The 24176-nt window shown below is 32.7% G+C and overlaps 1 protein-coding gene and 1 long non-coding RNA gene across 3 annotated transcripts in view; both read right to left on the minus strand.

Moving 5' to 3' along the window:
* LOC115875673 (facilitated trehalose transporter Tret1-like) overlaps positions 1-19137 on the minus strand; it is a 41402-nt gene extending 22265 nt beyond the window's left edge. The window contains exons 1-3 of the mRNA XM_030891204.1: positions 19031-19137; positions 17956-18064; positions 16155-16290 (exon numbers count right to left, since the gene is read on the minus strand). Of these exons, the coding sequence (XP_030747064.1) occupies positions 16155-16290; positions 17956-18064; positions 19031-19137 (352 nt within the window). The remainder of the gene's footprint in view (positions 1-16154; positions 16291-17955; positions 18065-19030) is intronic.
* A 93-nt stretch (positions 19138-19230) lies between these two features.
* LOC115875644 lies at positions 19231-19884 on the minus strand. Of its 2 annotated transcripts, XR_004049039.1 has the most exons (3): positions 19712-19884; positions 19314-19593; positions 19231-19263 (listed from the first exon to the last, which is right to left on the minus strand). It is a non-coding gene; the product is annotated as an uncharacterized LOC115875644 (long non-coding RNA). The 2 variants fall into 2 exon arrangements; XR_004049038.1 differs by lacking the exon at positions 19712-19884 and having other exon boundaries at positions 19314-19705.
* Positions 19885-24176: the final 4292 nt, after the last annotated feature.

Genomic DNA, 24176 nt, shown 5'->3' on the forward strand with positions numbered 1-24176 from the left:
AAAAATACCGTTTCTATAATATCGAGGGGGAATACATATGACGTATTTTTTGAACCACCCCGACCTACCCCTAAGGCGGCACCACTACTCACTTGAAAATCTTAAATGGCAACACCCCACTTGTGGCGCCTTTTTGGAAAGTCCATGAAAAATGCTAAACGATGATCATAAAGTTTTTAGGGTGAAATTGGAAAACTACCCCTTACACGAAAAATTAGGTGGACATTAATGAGAAAAGTGATTTTTTCAGCATAAGTTACAAATTGGGACCCAGCTAAATGAGGTTTTTTTCAAACTACCCCGACCCACCCCTAGGTGCCACCCCTCACTTCTAACCCCAAGCTAGCGATACCCCACTTGTGACACCTCTTTGGAAAGCGTATAAAAAATGCTGAACGACTGTCATAAAAAAGAACGAAAAAAAATTGAGCCTAAAAATAAAACAAAAATGTCAAAACGTGTCAAAATCAATAGAATGAATTATTTTTGTATCCATGAACCATTGCGAGAAAAAAAAGCTGGTACAAAAAAATTTATTATAACTCTTAATGAAGACCTCATACACTTTCAGCAAGATGGAGCTCCTTCGCATTATTTTATTGTCACAAGGCGGTCGTTGGATAAATATTATCCAAGGCAATGGTTTGGCAGAAGGGGTCTAATCGAGTAGCCGCCAAGGTCACCTGATCTCACTCCTTTAGACTTTTCCTTGTGGGGTTACACTAAATCCATAGTCTACAAGACAAAACAAGGTTCGTTGCAAGAATTGCGGCAGAGGAGAACTGAAGCATGTCGAAATATTCCGAGAGAGACTTTCCAAAAAGTGAGAGAAGAATTTGAAAATCGTTTGTATTTTTGTATGGAACAAAAGGGCTGTCATTTTGAGCAATTATTAAAATAAATTATCATTTTAAATTTCTTTCAAATTGTCACACCTACATTTCTTGTCACTAACCAGTAATTAAGTTGAAGTCTGTATGACCATCGTTTAGCAATTTCAATTAGCTTTCCAAAGAAGTGTCACAAGTGGGGTATCGCTATCTTGATATTAGAAGTCAGGGGGTGCCACCTAGGGGTGGGTTGGGGTGGTTTGAAAAATACTTCATTTGCGTCATTTAGACTTATGCTGAAAAAATCACCTTTTTCACATTAATGTCCACCTAATTGTTCGTGTAAGGGTAGTTTTTCAATTTCACCCTAAAAACTTTATGATCATCATTTAGCATTTTTCATGAGCTTTCCAAAAAGACGCCACAAGTTGGGTGTTGCTATTTAAGATTTTCAAGTGAGTAGGGGTGCCTCTTAAGGGGTAGGTCGGGGTGGTTCAAAAAATACGTCATATGTATTCCCGCTCGATATTATAGAAACGGTATTTTTTATTTTTTTGATATCTTTTTTGGTTTAAAAATTATAGCCATTGTAAGTTTTCAGTGGTTAGAAAGGTATAGGAAACAAACATTAAATACTTTTTTCCTTTAATATAATGGGTACATTTTTAATAATAGTAATGGCTTTATTTAATAAATAAATGGGCGAAGTCTTGCTAAAAAAACCACTCACACTTAACCCAAAAATTACAGTAATGCTTACAGTCTAATACTAATATTTTAATCTAATGATCTATACGAAAAGATAATTAATAAATAAATATTTTAATAATAAATTAAAAGAGAGAAAAAAAATAAGTTACAACAATAACAGAATTAAATTACCTAACCATTTTGAGTATCTAATAAATAAGATTTTAAATGTATTTTGAATTTTTCGGAGTGTACGATTATATATAATTTAAAATCTTTGGTCAAGGCGTTAAACAGGTTGACAGCATTATAGGTGATACACTTCCGAAACATGGCTGTCCTATGTAGAGGCATAGTAAGAAAAATGTTGTCTCTTAAATCCAAGATTACAGTTGAGGGTTGGAACCTTTGGTGTTACACAGCAAAATAAAACACTAAATCACCACAATACACCAAAGCACACAGTTTATAAACTCAGTTTATAATCATCTGCTGATGATGCTAATATGGTTAGAGAAACGCGCGTCCAGTGTAAAAGTAAAAGTGTTTTGGTGTATTGTGGTGATTTAGTGTTTTATTTTGCTCTAAAATCCAACTTATGCATGTTTTGCCTAAAAATTAATTTTTGTCATAAATGGCAATGAAGTTTCTATAACACGTTTGAGCGACGATAAAAATATATATTTGAAAGTGTTTTCTACCCTTAACCAGTTAAGATTTTGAAAAGCTGCTGATATATGATCATATTTACGTAAGTTATACACAAATCTACAGCAGGTATTTTGAATTTTTTGAAGTCGCCTGGCCTGTTTGATGTCGACTGTCCAGATCCAGATAATCGACAGAAATGCAATATAATAATCGGGAGACAACCTGCTGTTGACATAGTCTCACTCTCATTTCGTGGGATAGAAGTTCCCTATTTGAATAGAGTTCTTATAGCACGTATATGTTAATTATAAAATGTGATTTGAAAATTTCATATCTTCATTAAAATAAACGCATACGTTTTTGACGGAATCACGGTACGATGTCCTCATTATTTATAGAATATTTTATTTTAGATTTTAAAGTGTCTCTTTTTCTCTTCAGGCAAAAAATTATAGCTTTACAGTTTTTTGAATTGTTGTAAATTATATTTTTTAGCGTATTGATAAATGTTTTCTAAATTTTTATTTATAATCAAAAAAGAATTCGTTATATTATTGCATTCATTATACTCAAAATGATGATAAAGTTGAGTATCATCAGCAAAGAACTGAACGGTACTATCTGAAATACATGAGACCAAATCTCAGACTTTATAAATACGAAAAAGTAAGGGTCCCAGTACAGAGCCTTGCGGTACACCCAAAGAGGCTTGTAAGAGATCATATGACTGGTCATTGTACCTGACCATCTGCAAACGATTTGTTAAATATGTTCTCAGAAAATGCAAGGAGATCTCGTCAAACCCAATAAATCTACATTTAGATACAAGTAAATTGTGACTTATAGTATCAAAAGCTTTGGTAAAATCAAGCAGAATATGTGAGGTTGCCATATTGTTGTCCCATGCACGTATAATGTTGTCATATAAATTTAAAAGCGATGTTTCTGTACTGTAACATTTTCTAAAACCTGACTGGTTGTGGCGTAACAGCGTGTTTTCCTTCAAATATTTGTTGATCTGCCTAAATGCGACCTTTTCTAGGATCTTTGATAAATGGGTAGCAAACTTATTGGACGGAGATCTCCAAAATTTTCGCGATCAACTTATTTTTTAAAGGTATTACAACTGCCTGCTTCCAATTTTCTGGAAAATACCCACATTCCAAACATAAATTTACAATATGGCAGATATATTTATCTATTTCCGGTAAACACAATTTAAGCATATGTAAAGCTGTACCATCTAAACCACAAGAATTTGACTTCAACTCATTAAACACATTTCGAACATTAGAAACTTCAATTAATTTGAAAGTAAAGCTTGCATTATTTGTCATTCTATTATTATTATAGTAATATATTTTTTCAGCACACTATCACTATTCTGAAATATAGACGTAAATAATATATATATAATAGATAGCAAATCTATTCTATTATTTGATTTTTGGATGTTTAAATTTTTAAATGCTTTCTGAAGTTCAGATGTGTTTTTATTCTCATATAAAAATTTCAAATAAGCAGATTTTTCTCTCCGTATCGTAGATTTAGCAAAGTTTCTCAATTCTTTATAATATTTCAAATTTTGAGTAGTTTTATATTTTTTGTACTGTTAGTTAGCTATTACTAGCTTTATCTCGTTCCTTCATAATTATTTTTAGATCTGTAGTAAGCCAAGGAACTTTGGATTTAATAACGCGAGCTGTCTTTAATGAGGCATGTATATCAAAAATCTCATCATCTATCAATATATTTGTAAGAAAATCTATTTTTTCATTTATGTCTGGAATTCGTATATGATGCCATGAGAATCTTTGCAAATCGATATAAAATTTTTCAAACTCAATATTACTAAAATCTCTGTATGTTATCATTTTTGGTTTTGGTTTTTTAAATTAAAATTAACATCTAAAAACACTTAAGTGATTATCAGATATGAATAAATCTGTTTTTATTTTTTAAGATGTTAATTTATTTTTTTATTGTATTCTAATAGGTATATTTAGAGATATGACGTAAAGTAAGCTACAGGTTGCTTATAAAATTATATAAAAAATTCTACTGAATTAATATACACTGCATTTTAGTATTATTCGGTTACTAAACCCCTAACATTAGACAGTAAATAGAAATAAAAACAACAAATAAAATACATCTTTATTTGGTCGAAATTATTAATTAATTGTTTTATTGATGTGTATAGTTATGTGACTTTGACATAGTAATCAGCCATTCAGTATTACGTTACTTACAATGTCAACTTCTATTGAATAGTTTATAGAGGATAACTGCAATTTTGTGGCCTCGATGCAATTTTGTCTTACCGCGACCTTACACATGACATTGCTTGTTGAGTTGTTTATGCTGAAAGAAATATTGGTGGCATTTTTGTTTATGATTACGTATTTTCATAATATTGCTGAAAATAGATTATTTAATTTAACAGAATTTTTGTTTCTTTTTAAAATTTCAATTAATATGATTAATAAATAATAAAGACAGACTATTTGAAAATATTTGGTTGATTGGAAAACCTTTGGAGTATATACAGGGTGCTACAAATTCGAGGTACGAGCATTGGTATCTCAGTAACCTTAATAGATACGAACATGGTTAAATTAGAGCAAAGTTGCGCTTTGGAATGTTCACCAAGAAGCCATCAAAAAAGTTTTAATAATTTCAAGGATTGCTGAGTTTTTTGGAAAAACGGATTTTTTAAAGAATTTTATTTTTCCTCTCGTTACTTTTAAGAAAATCAAAAAACTAATTGCACATTCTCATAGCCACTTTATAAGGGCTATCTGATAGTATTTTTAGATTTTCAAATTAGCTGCTAATTTATGAGATACAGAGGCTAACTTAATTTTTAAAATACGGATCTGCATTTTTATTTCAGATTTTGAAAGAACTTGGTCTCGTGATAACAATGATATGCCACACTTAATATTTTTTTTGTTTTTGGACATTTGAACACAATTTATTTAAGCTAATTTCAAGTTCGACTCTGTTTTTTTTAATATTTAATCTATTCATCGTTACAATATTGATAAACTTTCAAACTTAACAATGGCGTAGGGTAAAACATTGTATATGGAAAGTATATATGAAAAGTTGGGGTGCAAGGGGTATTGAAGCGATACATATAGCCTAGCTTACCCAAAAGTGAACCTCACCTTCACGTGGTGCACCCTGTTTACACAAACGAGGCTCAGACGTCCGAGTATAGGCGGTATAACCTTATACAACCCTCAGACTTACCATCTTCTGGAGAAAAGGAGTAGTAAACTACACCTAGCTGGCCGAGAACGCAGCACAAGGGAACTATCGTCGCGGTCCTCACTGTGCCATAGCCATCCCGTGCTACAGTTGCAGCCAAAACTGTGCAGCAGCGTAACCGCTACAGTTAAACCTTTTCACGCAGCTTACACACAGCAATGATGGAACATTCGAGTGGGACAAAATTATCGTCCGAGGTAAATACCCCTCAATCGGATCTCCGGGAGTGGGTGCCTACTCGAGCGTATCATCGGAGAAACAAAAAACATCAATGTTTCACGTTTGCGGCGTGGAACGTCCGCACTCTACTGGACAAGATAAATTCAAATCGACCAGAGAGAAGAACAGCACTGGTCGCACAGGAACTCCACCGATTAAATATAGATGTTGCCGCTCTAAGCGAAACCCGCTTTGCGGATGAAGGTAGTCTCATTGAGGACCATTACACCTTCTTTTGGAATGGTCACCCCGCAACACACAGAAGAATTCATGGCGTAGGCATTGCGATCAAAAACGAAATCGCCACTAAATTAACAGAAGTACCTATTGGTGTCTCCGAACGTCTTATGACCCTAAGGTACCCCATATCAGACAAAACTTACGTCAACATCATTAGTGCCTACGCTCCCACCCTTGACGCTAAAATTGAGGATAAGGATAAATTTTACCAAGTTTTACAAAATGCCCTCCAACGAAGTCCAAAGCACGAACGGATCATCTTGCTAGGTGACTTTAATGCCCGTGTTGGCAAACAACAGGAAATATGGCCTGACGTATTAGGAAAACATGGAATGGGAAACGTAAATAGCAATGGTGAACGCTTATTAACAACATGCGCAGAGTATAATCTTTGCATCACCAATACGTGGTTCATGTTGAAGGACAAGTTTAAAGGTACTTGGAAACATCCTAGATCAGGCCACTCCATCATTAGACCACATAATCGTTCGAAGGACGCATCTATAAGACGTTAGGCTCACAAAAGCCAGAATAGATGCCGAATGCGGCACTGACCACCGACTTTTAATTTCAAAAATGAAAATCCAGTTAAAACCCAAACATCCACACTGTAAAAAGCAAAACAACATGACCAGATTGAACGTACGGGGTCTAGAGAACAACAATACCGCCGACGCCCTCCGGGAAGCCATCAAAGAATCACTTCCACCGATAACTTCAATCTCAATCCTGGAAGCTGAACAAGGCTGGACACAATTAAGGGATGCGATTCATAGAACCAGCGAAGCAGTACTGGGAAAGTCGAACAAAAAGAAACAACCAGACTGGTTTAACGAAAATCGACCGCATATACAGGTTTTGTTGGAACAAAAGCATAGAGCACATCAAGCAGTCACTGCAAATCCACATAATCCAAGACTGGTAGACAACTTTAAAGCAGCCAACAACACACTTCGAAGAGAACTGCGCCAAATAAAGGATAACTGGTGGTCAGAAAAAGCGAATCAGATTCCAGAGTGCGCCACGCAACACGATTATCGTAAATTCTTTGAGGCTGTAAAAGAAATATACGGTCCAACCAAGAAGGTAAGCTGCCCAATCATGGCACAAAATGGCGAACTTCAAAAAGAGGAATCACAAATCCGAAATCGCTGGAAAGAACAGTACAGTCATATCCTTAACCAAGAAAATATCCCCAATATGGAAGCACTAAACACAATACCTCAGTATAACATCCTCGATGTATTAGACATCCCAATAACAGAACAGGAAATAAAGATCTCCATAAAACAGCTTAAAAACAACAAATTAGCTGGCTGTGACGCGATTCCGGCGGAAATCTATAAGTGTGCAAGTAATGAACTTATTGGTCATCTTAAAGCTCTCTTCGATGTCGTATGGGAAAGCGGAGAGGTACCTCAGGACTTTCGCAACGCGAATATAGTGAATATATTTAAGAACAAAGGAAGTGCATCAGACTGCGGAAATTACCGGGGAATTTCACTATTGGCTATCGGCGGAAAAATTCTTGCAAAAATTATGTCAAACCGCCTGCACCCATATATAGAAAAAATCCTTCCAGAATCGCAAACGGGTTTTCGTACCAACCGCGGCACCGTCGATTCCATATTTTCCATCCGTCAACAACAGGAAAAAGTAAAAGAGCAGCAGTCTAAACTTTATGTTGCATTCATCGATCTAACAAAAGCCTTCGAAATGTGGCGGAATTCAATTACCTTGGCAGTTTGATTTCGGAAAAGGCCAATATTGACTCTGAAATTCAGCACAGGATTAGTAGCGCTTCAAGGGCATTCTGGAAATTAAAAGACAGGGTATTCTACAATCATGACTTGAGTACAAAAACAAAACTTGCAGTGTACAGAGCAATTATAATCCCCACCATGTTATATGGGAGTGAAACCTGGGTGCTGTATCGCCGACACATAAACGCATTAAACAAGTTGCAACAGAGACACCTTAGACAACTCTTAAGAATCCGGTGGTTCCATCATGTCTCAAACGTATCGGTCCTTGAAAAAGCTAACTGCGAGAGTATTGGAGTCATGGTTACAAAATCTCGCTTACAAAGGGCTGGTCACGTATGCAGAATGCAAGAAAATCGTATACCAAAATCTCTGCTTTACGGTGAGCTTGTAGACGGTAAGAGGAGGCCGGGTGGACAACTGAAAAGGTACAAGGACATTTTCCACGAAAACTTAAAGGGGATTAACATGCAGAATGAGTGGGAAACAGCAGCTCACAATAGAACTCAATGGAGAAGAGTTGTAAACTCAGTTAACAGCGATAACCAAAAAGTAAAAAGGCAACAAAGCAATGAGATTTTTGAATGTCCGGAGTGCGGTAGGCAGATAACATCACGTATAGGGCTTTTCAGTCACAGAAAAGCTCATGAAAGAAAACGCCTTGCGTGACCGTCTTCTTTATGTGTGTCGAATACTCGTCAGCGAGTAACGGCTGTATGTATGTATGTATGTATGTATATGGAAAACCAAAGGCAATAAAATAATAAAAAATAATATACAAATAATATTACTACTTAATTAATATTAATATACATTACTTCACATCATTTGTAAAAGTGAAATCAAAACATCTCAACATTTAGAATAAAGAGTGCAAAATGCAATCGGAAGTATAAGAAGAAAGTTCAAAGAGCTATAAATAAAATTAAACGAATTGTACGAAAAATAAATTTGTGCAGAGGGGGTGGTAACCCTTTCGAACATGTAGAGCATTATAAACTAGTTTGCAGAACTTGATTTATTTATAATAATTACGATTAATATTACGCATATTATTAGATCGCACACTGAGATTTCAAATTCAGAATAAAAAGTTAAAAATAATATCTTTAAATTGCTGATTTGGATATAATTTATTTGAATCTTCCAATTGGCTCGATTTTCCTTATTCAGTGTTAACTAGCGCTGATCAATATTGTTGCGATGAATATAATCAGATTAAATAATATAAAAAACCAGAGTCGGACTTGAAATTATTTTAAATAATAATTAAATACTTTTGTTGGTGTTAAGGTACCCAAAACAAAAAACAATACAAAGTGTGGCATATCATTGTACTCAGGAGACAGGTTCTTTCAAAATCTGAAATTAAAAAAGCAGGGTCGTATTTAAAAAAATTAAGTTGGCCTCTGTATGTCACAAATTTTTAGCTGATTTGAAATCAGATAGCCCTAATAAAGTGGCTATGAAAATGTGTAATTAATTTTTTGATTTTCTAATAAATTTTCTAATAATAACAATAGGAAAAAATAAAATTAATTTCCAAAAAACTCAGCAATCCTTGAAGTTTTTAAAACTTTTTTGATGGCATCTTGGTGAAGATCCCAAAACGCAACCTTGCCCCAATTTAACCATGTTCCTATCTATTACGGTTATCGAGATACCAATGCTCGTACCTCGAATTTGTAGCACCCTGGTCTCGTGACATTTCCTGGACTATCTCTATAGTCTATAGTCTCTCTAAAAAAAATTATATTGGCTGTTCAACATAGATTAGTTTTCTCCAAAAAAAATCCTTTATGGGTATTTCGCCACTGCACTGCAATCTGTTTTAAAAAAGTGTTCTCGAATAGTTGAATTTTCATTCTTTGTATTTTTTTTTTCTTCCGACGACGGAAAAAGATAAACTTTCCGAAACGTTAAGTATTTTTTTCTTTGTTAGGCAAATTTTTAAAATTTCATGCTTCTTGCGCATTGTTGTCGGCATTTTAGTGACTAGAAAAATGTCTGCCAACAATTTTTCACCTTTCTTAATAATAAATAAAAGCTATTTTGGCAATTATAACTCGTATATACCTTAAAAAAAAATTTTTTTAGTGTCAAAATTTTACCCTTTCGATTGGCCGCCCCCGCTTTAAGCCCCGGCGTCGCGCTGGCAGACATGACTATCTCATAATGGCTACACAAAAGGATACTTCACATAAAAAATTAGCCATGTAACGATGATAAGGTTTTTCATGTAGTTCCAGCTCTTAGACTATTTGTTGATTACCGTAGGTGTAACAAGTGTTTTCGAAGAAATGAATATGACCGTTTTTAAAGTTCTTGAAAAAAAAGGTTTTTTCAAGTTCGTAGCTTAAAAGCTCGCGAAGTTATGATAAAAATAAAATGGTCACCTAATTTTTTTGGAAAAAAATTAAGAACAAAATCTATATGACTAAAATCATAAAAATAAAAACTATCGTGTTTGTAGGAAATTACACGAACTACAAATTAACTTCTATAGTTAAACAGTCTTGAACTCTACATTTTTACGAGATTTTTGGGTTTTAAGGGCTCAAAGAAGGTGGTTCTTATACGCAAGTCAATCTAAAAAAAACGTAGTGTCTCCGAAATAAAGAGTTCTACAGAAAATTGAAAGAGAGTAAAAATGTTGCAAAAAAAAGGATGTTCAATTTTACTCTGTCGCATTTTTTACGTATCTTGCTTAATTTATGAGATATGTCAAGAAAAAAAATTGCAGAGCCCGTTGTTAGTACCTAAATATAGCCAACTGAACATGTATTACGCTTAGTTTTTTTTATGATTTTAATCATAGATTTTGTTGTTAATTTTTTTCCGAAAAAATGAGGTGACCATTTTAATTTTATCATAACTCCGCGAGTTTTTGAGCTACGAACTTTTTTAAAAATGCATTTAAAAGGTCTTTTTAGTTAGCGCTTTAAAAACGGTCATATTCATTTTCTTGGAAAAGTGTGTTCTTTCGCCAGCACATTTACAGAGTGATAACTGGGCTATTATTACACATACGGTAATCAACAAAAAATGAATCGTTTAGTTATTTCAAATTCTTCATTTGTGCTTTATATGAGTTTTGCGATAAAACGCAAGGTTTTCGAGTTATTTATAAAAATGGCAGAAAAATATGCAGTTTTTAGATGCAAAATCAACATTTTCAATCCTAAATAACTAGGAAAATATTAATTTTCTGGAAAAATGTTATAGAACATTTTTTGCTTAGAATTCATCCCTTTATTTATTTTTGCAATTAAAATGGGTGATTTATTTTTCACCCCCACTCACTCTCAGATTGAAAGCGCACATCACTACTCTATAACTTTTGATTCTTACATATACCTGTATTCACTGCTGTTAAAATTTCACGTCAATCGGTGCAGGTGTTCAGAATTCGGACCCTAAAACGCTGGCCTACTACTGGCCTACCACAGTGCCGTAAAAAAATCCGTACCGTATCTTTATTACACTACTGAGTGAAAAATACATGCCCGCCGTATTTTATGTAAAAATCACTACGGGTAACGTAAAATTTAATAGTCAATACATGGCATAATTGTCAAAAATTAAACATCTTGACTAAATAGTTATTAGACTGAAATAATAAAATTAAAAATGTTTTTGTGTCAAACGTTCAACAGAAGTTGTTTCATCATAATTTTTTTCTAGAAAAGCTTATGATTAATTTAAAAACATGTTATTGTTAAAGACATGTTTATTTTTTTGTCAATAATGACATGTATTTACTATTTCCATTCCAAATATCCTGAGAAGGGTTGTTCGTAGCGATTTTTACCGAAAGACCTTTTTTACGTAGAAAATTACGGAAATGTATATTTTTCACTCAGTAGTTTTATACGGTTTATAGGTACGGATGAAAAGTTATTATCTATTCTTCAACTTTACTGTGGAGCTGTCTCAGAAACCGGCTTTTGTTAAAGCCCAGTGACTGTATGATAAGTTATAATTCGCTATAACACAAGAAATGGGAACACATAATAGATCTGTAAGGTATCGGTGATTAACCCTCCTCCTAAACATCTACATTCTACTTTTCAAAACAGCTAAATATGTAGGTGGCGGCCTCTAAAACTAGAAGTCATATTGAGATCGAGACAAATTTCTCATGTTTAAAAAACACCCAGACACAAATTTTTATCAAAATATTGATTGTAGTTCAGAAATTATTTGGAACAAACCGATATAAAAATGAAACTTTTACACCCTGTATAATAGTGACTTCTTATCTCCGATTTAATTTAACAGAACATCTTTTTTTTCTACCAATTTTTGGACGTCGCACATATGGCAAATATGCCAGTTTAGCGTGCCAAAAATAGTTGTATATATTCAAGTGATTTTTTATGCTTGAATTTGCCTGAAATATCATTGTAAGCAATCAAATAGACAAAAAATATACGAGTTTTTTTTTATTAACAGAATGCTTTCACATTTTGGATAAAAAAATATTTTTCTTAAGTTCCTACCTTTTTCACTATCTAGGTACTATGTTAAAAGTTTAACTTTTGGCAATAGTGCAAAAATTAACTCATTAGGGCAAAAAAATGATAAAAAAATAAATTGTGCAACAGATAATAATAATAATAATAATAATAAATGTCTTTATTTAAGTCAGTTATAATAACAAATAATGATTACATAAATTTTTAGACGGCGAGATCTAGCATAGCTACTCCATCTAACCGTCGCAGGAAATGTGTATAAAGATATAAACAAAATATTTATCCATCTATATGCAAATAGATTCTCCCATTTCTTAAAAAGAATGTATTTTATCTTTTAAATAGTACTTCCTTTAATTTATATTTAAAACTAATTATACTTGGCGAATTTGTTACAGTATCTGGTAACGAATTGAACAGTTTAGCGCCGTTGTAGCTAAATGACCTTTGGAATAATGCAGTGGAGTGTTTTGGTATTACTAATTTATTATTATAGCGGGTGTGCATGCCGTGAACTTCAGACCCCTTTATAAGCTTTTGTCGAAGATAAGTTGGAAGACCGGTACTCAATATCTTAAATACCAAAGTTGACAAGTGAGCAGTATATCGTTCCTCCAGAGTAAGCCAACCTGACATGCCAAAGAGCGGTGTAACATGGTCGTACTTTCTAATACCGTAGCTGAATTTCAAACAATAATTTTGTAGCTTCTGCAGACTTAATTTTTGACTTGAAGTCAAAGCTGGCCAATACACTGTGTCACAATAGGACTGACAAGAAAGAATCAACGCATCACACAATTTAAGTTTAATATCTGAATTTAAATAGTCTTTATGCAAATACAGTTGTTTGAGTTTACCATAACTTGACTGAAGCAATCTAGAAATATGAGTTTCAAATCTAAGTCCAACATCCAAATATAAACCGAGATTACGACAGCAGTCAGTACTGTTTATAATATCATTATTAATTTTGATCTTAAAATTAGTATTATCAATAATATTTTTCCTATTCCTCCCAAGCAGTACCATCTGAGTTTTTTTTGCATTAAGAACTAGACCGTGTGCACTAGAAATTTTGTATATCTCCGCCAAATCTGAATTAATTAGTGCCACTGCACTGTTAGATCGAACCTCCTCAAAAGAAAAATACAACTGAAAATCATCGGCGTATTGATGGGAGGAACAATATTCGAGGCATTTACAAAAGTCTGCAGTGTAAATTGTAAATAATAGTGGTCCCAGAATACTGCCCTGTGGAACACCTCTAGTAATTGATACAGTATCTGATGATTTACCATTACTAAAATTCACTTTCTGCTCTCTATTCTCTAAATAACTTTGAAAGAAATTAACTGTGCTACTATCTAATCCAAAATATGACAATTTTTTGCATAAAATAGTATGGTCTATAGTGTCGAATGCTTTGCTATAATCTAGCAAGACCAAACAAGTGTTTTCATGTTTATCATATGCTCGGAAAATATTATCAGTGACATCTAGCAGAGCTGTATTAGTACTATGATGAGGGCGAAATCCGGACTGCGTACTTGGAAGTATATTGTTTTTCGCTAAAAACAGACTAAGTTGCTCATGGACTACTTTTTCTAATATTTTTGAAAGTGTAGGCAGTATACTGATGGGCCTAAAATGAGAAATTAAAGTAGGTTTTGAAATCTTGGGAATGGGTATTATTTGAGATGCTTCCAAGCAGATGGAAATTCATTTAACGACAAACATTTATTAATAAGAAATGCAATATGAGGTGTTAAAAAGGGCGTTATAATAGATATCATTTTTAGGTTTATACCATCACTGCCAACAGCACTAGAAGTTAATTTAGAGATTATTTTCGAAACAAGCGTACAATCTACATTTTTAAAAGTAAATTTTTTAGTATTTAGTGTTATTGTCTTATTTACATAATTTTTGTCTAAAAACTTGTCATTTCTATCAGTGGCAGGAATATTCTCTGTAAAATGCCTATTGAATTGATTAGGGTCGTTATGGATTTCTTCAGGTTTTATGTCGGCAACCGATTTAATATTTAGCCACCTTATTGTCTTCCAGAACTGCTTGGGATCACATTTGAATTTATGGACAAGATAAGCTTTTTTCTCGTTTCTCACTGCCATACTAACAAAATTACGCAAATCTTTATAATAATTCCAGGATGCGTCCGTTTTAAGTTTTTTATATTTTGAAAGGGCTTTCTTTCGTAACTTCATCATCATTTTTAAGTTCTCTGTAAGCCACGGAGCAGGAGCTTTGGTAAATTTAGATGATTTAATGGGAGCGTGATCATCAAAAATTGAGTTTATGTTAATATTCAGGTATTCTACGATTTTATCAACTTCGTCCAGACTATATATATGATCCCAATTGCGCATCTCTAAATCATTCATAAAGTCGATATAATTAAAATTTGAATAATCACGATATGTACGATATTTAATTTGGTCAATTTTAGTAAAAATTTTCAGTGTACAAGTAACCAATGAGTGATCCGATATTGGATCCATATCTACAATATTTACATCATTAATTAAACTAGGACGAGAACAAACAATAATATCTAGCAACGTCTGAGAAACATTAGTTACTCTAGTTGGCGAATCCACCATTTGTGTTAAGCCATATTTGTTGAACATTTTTTGTAAAATATTATTGTCGTTGTTCAAATAATTGACATTTAAATCTCCTCCGAATAAAACGCAGTCAAATTTAGGCAACACATCAATCAAAGTATTCTCCAAACCATTTACACAGCACAACAAATTAGAATCGGGAGGACGATACACCGATCCCAGGCAAAAATTTAACTTACCCACCCTCACACTCACCCAGATCTGCTCCAACGTAGAGTCATCTAAGGGAACCGTTAGAACTTTGCATTTTAGTGAATTTTTAATATAGAAGCACACTCCACCACCTCGGCCATTTCGATCATTTCGTATTAAGTTATAACCATTTAATAAAACAGCCCCATCTGTCACGTTACCAGACAGCCACGTTTCTGAGAGTCCCAGAACATCATAGTTTTCGCCAATTACATGCTCCGCAAACAAATCAATATGTGCGTGGACAAAATATGTGTGGACAAATCGTGCGTGGACAAAATATGTTTTAAATATATCAGATTTTTTTACTTTGGCACGCTAAATAAGCATAATTTTCGTATGTGCGTCGTCTGGTGAAATAATCGTCTCTTCTTTCCTTGGACGTAACTTTATAAGTCGATTAAACTTTCTCGAGCGCATTTATAAGATATACAGAGCGTCACGAAATATTAATAGGGACATACCTCGTAAATCCATCGGATGGCTTATTTTAGAAAAAAAAAATGTTTGTTTTAAGGTTTTTGACCATACGACGATGCATTTGATACCACTGCGTCAATTTGCATTAACTTCGTTAAGAGGTCGTTCACCCAAATTAAGTCGAAAATATCAGCCATTGCCTTTATGGATTGTAATTCCTAGGTCAAGATCTCACGGAGGTAATATATTGCGATTTATTGTTATTTTATTGAAAAATAGCTACAAGGTAAAATATTAAATTGAATGATTTTTCTGTTATTCTTGAAAGGTTACTTATAATGATCATGGCTGAGGCACGTAGTACTGCTGTGTTATTTCTGATAATATGTTAATATTAATATTTACTTTATAAATAAATTTAATTCTACAAGGCAAGAACTTTACTTTTTGTCCTTTAATCTATCTTATTAGTCAAGTTCAAAAAGAATTCAAAAAGTAAATAATTTTAAAAGAAGTAAAATTATTAGAGAATTGTTACTGAGACAGAAATATTATTTACCATTTTGTTAATTAAATAATTACTGTGAATATCGATTTTTTGGTCCTGACTATGCCTTTATATTTTTCTGGTATTCGGACAACCATTTAAATTTGCAAATTTTTGTTATCTTCCAAATTTTATAATTAGGATTTTATTTCAATAAATAAACCCTGTTATACACTAGCTACATGCAGTACCAATGTACTTACCAATCCATGATCCCATTTCATCATCTATTTGCATTGTACCATTAGCTGATTTCAACTGTGGTAATAATATTGCTGAGTATCCCACCGGCATACCACAACTAGCCGATGTCAGCATTACTGCACTAGTAAGAAGAACCTGAAATTTTAGAATATATTATAGAAAGTAAATCACAAAATCAGTATTTTTAGCTTTTGTTAAAATGAACCCTAAATCGATAGTAATTATTATATTACTATTGCAAAAACTATGGCTTGCAAAATAAAATCTTGGTGACCACTATTCAACAAGGCACTATATTTTTAATCGTGGATGCGCGATTCGCTTAGCACGTTAGGCTCATTAGGAGATGATTAAAATGTATCCTATGATTAAAAGTTAGAGTTCTAATAATCTGTATAGTATAGTGGTAAATTAGAGTATTATTTTGCTGTTGTAGCGCCAAAGGTTCCATCGTCAATAATTGTATTACGATTAAACTGCATTTTTTCAATATTAACAATTTGTATGAATCGACTTGTTCCAAATTGATGTCATTTATCTCTTATTCATATTGACTTCTGTTTTACCTAAAATCATAACTTTTGTTTTAATATCATTGATTTTTAGATTGCTTTCTCCAAGAGCTTCCAGCCAGATTTCTAAATTTCTTTTCAGTTCATTTTTGCTGTTAATTAAAATTGCCAAGTCATCTGCAAATGCACATTCTTTTATCCAAATTGGTTGTAGATTTCTATGACCGGCGTATACTCTTGTAACAGCTGCACTTGTATCCTTTATTATGTCATCCATAACTAAATTAAACAGGGCCGGGCTGAGGACTCCACCTTGTCTCAGCCCTTTATTTACGGTAAAAATATCCGAAACCACATTATCTGTTCTTACATAGTTCCTTGTGTTTTTGTATAAACACATTATGGCACTTTTCAGCTTTGAATGGACATTCCTTTTCTTTAGGCTATTGCACACGACTTGTCTCGGTACCCTATCGAAAGCTTTTTCGATGTCTAAAAATGCTACATATATATTTTTCCCCGTTACTTTTATTCTTTCTGCCATTTGTTTGAGCGTGAATATATGGTCCTGCACACTTCTTCCCTTTCTGAAACCACTCTGTGCTTGATCGAGTAGTTCATCTGTGTCCCCCTTTAATCGTTGCTCCAGAATTCTTTCAAACACCTTCGATGGTATACTAAGCAAAGGGATGCCTCTATAGTTTGCACATGTTGTTTTATCACCTTTCTTGAATATAGGCAAAATAATTCCCAATTCCCAGTCTCTGGGTACCTCCTCTTCATTTATAATTTTATTGAGAAAATCAGTGAAAACAGTGACAGCACTTTCTCCTAAATTCTTCAACATTTCTCCTGTTATATTGTCATGACCCGCAGCTTTCCCCTTCTTCAGCATTTTTATTGCTTCGATTACTTCCGTTTCGTCAATTTTTCTATACGACGTTGTGTTAATATTACTTGCAGTAATTTTAGTATTCTAAATTGCTGTAATTTTATTTTGAGCCATTGTCTTTAGGTGGCATATTTTTGAGTTATTTGCAGATATTTTAATATACATGTACTTATTTATTAAAGAGAAGTTTACAACGTAAAATAATAAATAAGTAATTATAAAACTTTTCAAATTATATTATTATTTTAAGGGAAAAAAATACAAATCAGAAATCTCAACTAAAAAAAAAGTCCAAATAAAATTTTGAAAAATAAAAAAATCATTCCTGTATTAGCAATCAATTTCCACTTTAAGTTAGAGGAAAAAATATTCTTTGAAGCTTATATTTTTAATTACCTGAGCTAAAGTCTTACGAAGTGTCCCGTTGTCTTTGATTGGCTTTGTGTCCTTTAGGGGAGTATATAAATTGCATGTTGAGCATTTTATTTTTCTATCGACGTCAATACTATAACAAAAAAACATATTAGAACATAAAGGCATATTAGAACATATAAAGGCAATTAAATGTTGTCTTAACCCAAGGTTATTATACTCTAAAGGTTACCTCACCTAAGCCCAACCAATCATAGCGCGTGACGTCAGCCCGAGACCCAGTTCCTCTTTGTCTAGCCTAGAAGTTATATGGATTTTGTCTCTCTCGTACTAACAGTTTAAATTTGTATTTTGTCGTCTCTTTAAAATAATGCAAAATACAAAAAGATTGGTATTATTTTGTAATGTTTTATATTTTTTTCTAAAATGTAAAAAATTAAATTATTTTCATATAATTTAAATGAAATGTGTAAATGTATTAAAACGTAAAAAGTTAATTAATTTTGAAGATTTTGTAAAAGGATCTTATCGTGAATAAATCTTGATTTTCTTTTTCATAAATATTTTGGTATATATTTATAAAAATAGATACAATAAATAAAATTTAATATTTGGAAATTATTATCAATACCCTTACATTTTTATTTAGTAATATATGAATTTGTATAGTTATTGAAATAAATAAATCAAAGTACCTAATCAAAGCAATAAATTATTTATTTGTAATATAAATGATGTATATGCAAATTTAGTACAAACAGTTTTAAACAATTCAGAAATACCAATTTTACGACATGGTTTGTATAATTAATTTCTAAATATGTATATAAATAAAAATAATTTACATTGTAAAAAAAAATTCTTAGCATTTCTTTTTTATTTTCTTTAAACTTAAAGTTTAAATTTAGAACAAAAGTTGAATTTAAAATTTATAAATAAACTAACCGACTTAGTATTCTACTGTTTTATAGGACTTTTCTGCTTCAAGTGTAGTTGAGATTTTAAAAGTTGTTTTTGTTATTTCTTAATTTTTTGGTCCTCTGCCATCAATAATTCTTCCTTTAGAGATAGGATAGTTTTCAATTCATTATATTTTAACAATAATTCATCATATATTGGATGACCAACACAAGTAATAACAGCTCCAGATGCTACGGTACTGTGTTCCTCGGCAACATTTACATTGCCTTCCTCGAAATTTTTCATTAGTAATACCTCCACCGCCACTTGTGTTCTTCTTTGTTCAACTCGTTTTTGCCTCAATGGATCAATTTTGTCAGGTGGACTGACTGTTTTTTACTTTTACATAAGATTCTACTCATACCTATATAACTAAAAATATTATATTACAAAAAAGCCAAAAAAAGCTTTGAATTATTTACCAATTGCTTTTAATGTTTTTCTTAGTTTCCAAGTCCTAATAATTCCTCTTACTTGAAGATCTCTTTCATAATCGTCATCGGTAAAATGATCTGAACAAATCCTACAAGTTTCTACATTCCATTTTCCATCTCTACAACTCTACACCCTTTGAATCTGCACCCATATTTGAGTAATTTCGGTATTCTTCGGGAAAGCATGAAATTTAATAATTTTTCCAAATTTTTAGCCTTTTCTAGGCTATTTTGACAAGTAGTAACTGTACACTGAGTTCACAGCATTCTAAAAATATTAAATCTTATTGTTTTTTTTTCAAAAAAAAATAGTTATTAAAAATTAGTATAAACATGCCGATAAACGTTTCTCTAGTCTGAACATTTATATAAGTAATTATACTCACTTAATTGCCAGTTCCTGAGAACTACGCAAATAATAAATTGTCCACAAAGTACTTAAATATGTGTAGTTCACAGACCACAATTAACTTAACCAGTAACACTTAAAGAAATATTAGAAAATAAAGAAATAATACAAAAACGACACAAAACCACTACCAAACCAACGGCCATTGCCATTAAAACCGTATGAAAAGAAAGAAATGGAAGGTATTAAAAAGAGATACGGCGGGTCTCAGAACTACGTCACGCACACCCGCCGTCCTCCGCGCACCTCTCGCCTAAAATCTGCCGACTGAGGTAACCTGTAGAATCTAATAACCTTGGTCTTAACCTACAGAAGTTTTAAATATGATTTTTAGCCGACCATACCAATAGGTATGATAGGCTATTAAGATCGGCAAATAAAAGTTTTTTTAATTTCACTCAAAATGAGTTATTTGGGCATAAATGACCTAAATAAATATTGAATAAATATTTTCATGGTGTCTGTCTGTCTGTCCGTCTGTAATACGATAACTCAAAAACCGCTAAACCGATTTTAACCAACTTTGGCACAAAAATACTGTGGCACCCGAGAATCTGGCCATTAGTTTTTGGTGGGAGTGAGGGGCTGGTGGGGGTTAAAAATTTAAAAAAATCGTAACTCCAAAATTACAGTAGCTAGCGAAACGCGGTTTTCAATTTAAGATTAGAAATAATATTTGCAACAAAATTTGTAGTAACATCAAAACCAGTCAAAGTCGCAGTTTTTGAGATAAAAAAAATTGAAAAAATTCCTTTACTTTGAAACTAAAAGAACTGCCTACCAACTTTTTATTAACATATTTTAGTATGGCCGGCTATACGTGCCTCCCGGCGCCAATTTTTTTTATTTACATGCTGTACACATATATAGCTGTACACAGCTGTACACATGCTGTACACAAATCGTAGGCGATCTCTCACATTTAATGCCTATCCAATGAGAGAATGCTTGGCAGTGACAGTAAGTTGTCCGTCATTTTAATTCAAAAGTAGATTATTTTTTGTGACATTTTTTGAGTGTCGACCTTCGAAATCTTCACTGTCTCTCTCGTTGGACTTAATTTTTTAATTTCATTTGTGACTTTGAATAAAAAAATTCAGGAAGGAGTATAATGCTATCCATGTATTCATGCAAGGTGGCCGGACAAAGGGCTCTAGGGTGGGGATCCTTGACAGTTCTGTTTGACGATCCATTTGACAAACTTGAATTGGATTTGAAATTTTGTGGATTTGTCAGTCTTTACTGAACTTATTTTATGTAATTTATTCTACTACTGATAGTTGTTTAAAGGTAGTAAATCTAGAAGGAAATTGTAGCAGAACTTAAATTAACAATGACACTATTGTGATTTATCGAAAAAGACTGTAAAATGGTTGGTTGTGTAGTAGCGTGCGGTAGATCTCGGTCAAAAACGAGGGAAATAATGGAATAACTTTTCGCTAGTAAAAATGCAAGTGACTGCTGTTTGACCAGCGGATCTGAAGCTACGGAAGGAATGCGAGAAAAAAAATCGATATTGCCACGTTTATCTATAAAATTGCAAAATTGCCAGACATAAACTATAAATTTAATATATTTTTATTATATATAATGTGTTTAGCATATATTGTGACGTATATTACTAAGGAATTTTAACGTAGTTCATATTGTTCGATATGTTTTATTTAATAACTTATTTCTTTCATTCTTTATAATCTGCTTATTATGAAAGTTGAAGATTTTTCAACGATATCATTGGCAAACCGGCATCGCCGCGCATGGCCGCTTATTCATCGAACATGATTGGCGAGAGTACGTCACAGGATTTGTTACCACGCGGTTGCCATGGCTTTTACGCCTTTCCTATTCGCTTGCTTTATCCCCAACTTCACGGTCTCTTCTGAAAAGAGTAGGAATATTGAATACTATTAAAATATCCAGTGGCGGTGTCATTTTTTTGATCATTATTACTTTATTTCATTATTTTATACCGGTTATCCTAAACTTTATTCCCATATTTGTCGTATATTTGATAGTTAAGTTGTGTTTTATTGTTTTGTTATCTTGTTATAATGTTTTTCGTTCGTAGTTTTTAATTATTAATATCAAGTTTGATCGTATTTTTGTGTTTTAAAATGAATAAATTTGTTAAGAGTGAAGACGCTACATAGTCAGACAAGAGAAATAATAGCTAATTTATATCGGTAGTTAATAATAACGTGGAAGAAATATCATTTGGTTTATTTCCTTGTGTTCATAATAGGGTTTGCGATGAAGAAGCTACAGAGAGTTCGCTTAAGTTGCTGCTTAAACGTAAACTTGTTAAAAACACAGAAGTTAAAAAAAGGCTTAAAACTAACCCCGATAAAATGATATCCAGCTCTGGAAAGAAACGACCACGTGAGACTGCTGTCGAAAAGCTCGACGACTTTTTCGAAGTGGTCAGGAATTTGATAAATAGATTTTATCTCGAATTCAAACTCGTCCTCACAATTAGAAAGCTTTTGCAAAAATTGCAGGAAGAATCGAATTTTCCTTTTGCAGGGAAACGCTTAGGGGGTTATTAAAATCAAATGATTTTTTTTTGGCGTAAATGTCAAAATAACAGATAAATATTAATGGAGCGGCCCATTATATTGCAGAGAGGGATATAAATATATACGCGAAATTCGAAAATATAGCCAAGTATTATCTATTTGGATGAAACATATGGGTAGACAATGACCTAACCTTTAAAAACTGCTGGCGGAGCGATACCATATCTGGTGTAATAGGCAATATTGGATCTACTGGTGAGTAAAATTATGTTTTGTTTGCGCTTCCAAAGTTAACTATTTTCAAGATTTTTTTTTTGCTGAAAATAGTTATATCTAACATTATGTATTATAGAAAAAAATATAGTTAGTACAGATATATAAATAAGACTCAGTCTTGATCATCTGCTGATGGCAGTGGTTAGCGAAACGTGCGTCCAGTGTAAAATTAAAAGTGTTTTGATGTATTGTACTGATTTAGTGTTTTATTTTGCTGTGTAACACCAAAGGTTCCAACCCCCAGCTGTAATAATTATTTCTTCTATTATATTAACAACACAATAATAAAATGATTCAAAATATTTAAGGGAGCTTTAATAAAAGCTTTTAGTGTTTATCTGCTAACTCAACAGTAACGATTCACACAGCATAAAGTTTTTTGAAAAAAATTATTAATCTGAGTATTATATTTATTTATTATTTATGATACACATTATTTTCATATAACACCGTACGCCCATGCCTATTTTATGAATGAAATTGGGCGTGTTTTGTTTACAACTGCGTTCCCCTGCCGATACCCCGTAGCTACAGATCCGTTGGTCACACTATATACCGATTTGGTCATCGAAACTGTGCGGTCTGGATTTTAACGTGTAAGACAGTGATGTAGACAGCTTAATGGAAAATCAAATGTATTAAAAAGAGATAAAAATTGGGTCGATACATTTCTTCTATGTGGTATTGCCGGGTTTTAAATCAAAATTTCTGATCCGTTGACATTTTTCTCAAAATGTCAACAAAAAAGTTGTTTCTCTTGTAAAGACAATCCGGGGACATATTGTTTATGAGAAATATTTTTAAGAGATCCATCTGATTATTATAAAATTGATTTACACTTATTACAAATGAATCTATTACAGTAACTAACTCCATATAAAGTTAATTCTAATGTGAAAAACAAATCCAATTAGCAAATTATACTGGAAAAATGCATTTTTCATAAAAAGTTTTGCTTGTTATTTGCTAAAATCCCGTTTATACTTTTCCAAATTTCCATACCGTTTCAGAGAAGATTAAAATAAAAACATGGAAATGTCTGTTCTTGTTCATTCTTTGATATTATTGACAGAATTTTAATCAACGTCATATTTTTTCTTGTTTTAAATTGTTTGTAGTGTTCAATAGTTTAGAGATTATTATTATATAAAAAATGTACTCTGAATAACTGTAAACAACAATGTTTATCTTTACGTAATGCGGAAAGGCGAGTTGAGTCAATACACGATAGCCAGCAAGCAAACAGTATTTTATTTTAAACCCCAGAGTTTTCGTGTATTCTACATTGTTAAAGAAGCACAAAATTTATTTAGTTCAATGCTACGGAAACGGTGATAATAGTTATCGGAAAATGTGATACTTTAACAACATCAAAAATGTGACGTTAATCAAAATTAATTCTAACGATCTATCAAAGAATGAAATCGAAATTATATTACCATTGTAGCCTTGTAGTTTTTGGAACTTTCCAAAGAAAAAAAATCAAATACATTTTCATGTTTTTTTGAATTTCCTCTAAAACGGTATGCATATTTGGAAAAGTATAAACGGGATTGTGAAAAGTATAAACGGGGTGCCCAGTGGCGTAGAGGTACATGCTCTCGTCTACTGTTTGACCAGCGGATCTGAAGCTACGGAAGGAATGCGAGA

Source organism: Sitophilus oryzae, unplaced genomic scaffold (genome assembly GCF_002938485.1).
Source record: "Sitophilus oryzae breed Bouriz unplaced genomic scaffold, Soryzae_2.0 scaffold_1393_pilon_pilon, whole genome shotgun sequence".
Lineage (NCBI taxonomy): Eukaryota > Metazoa > Arthropoda > Insecta > Coleoptera > Curculionidae > Sitophilus > Sitophilus oryzae.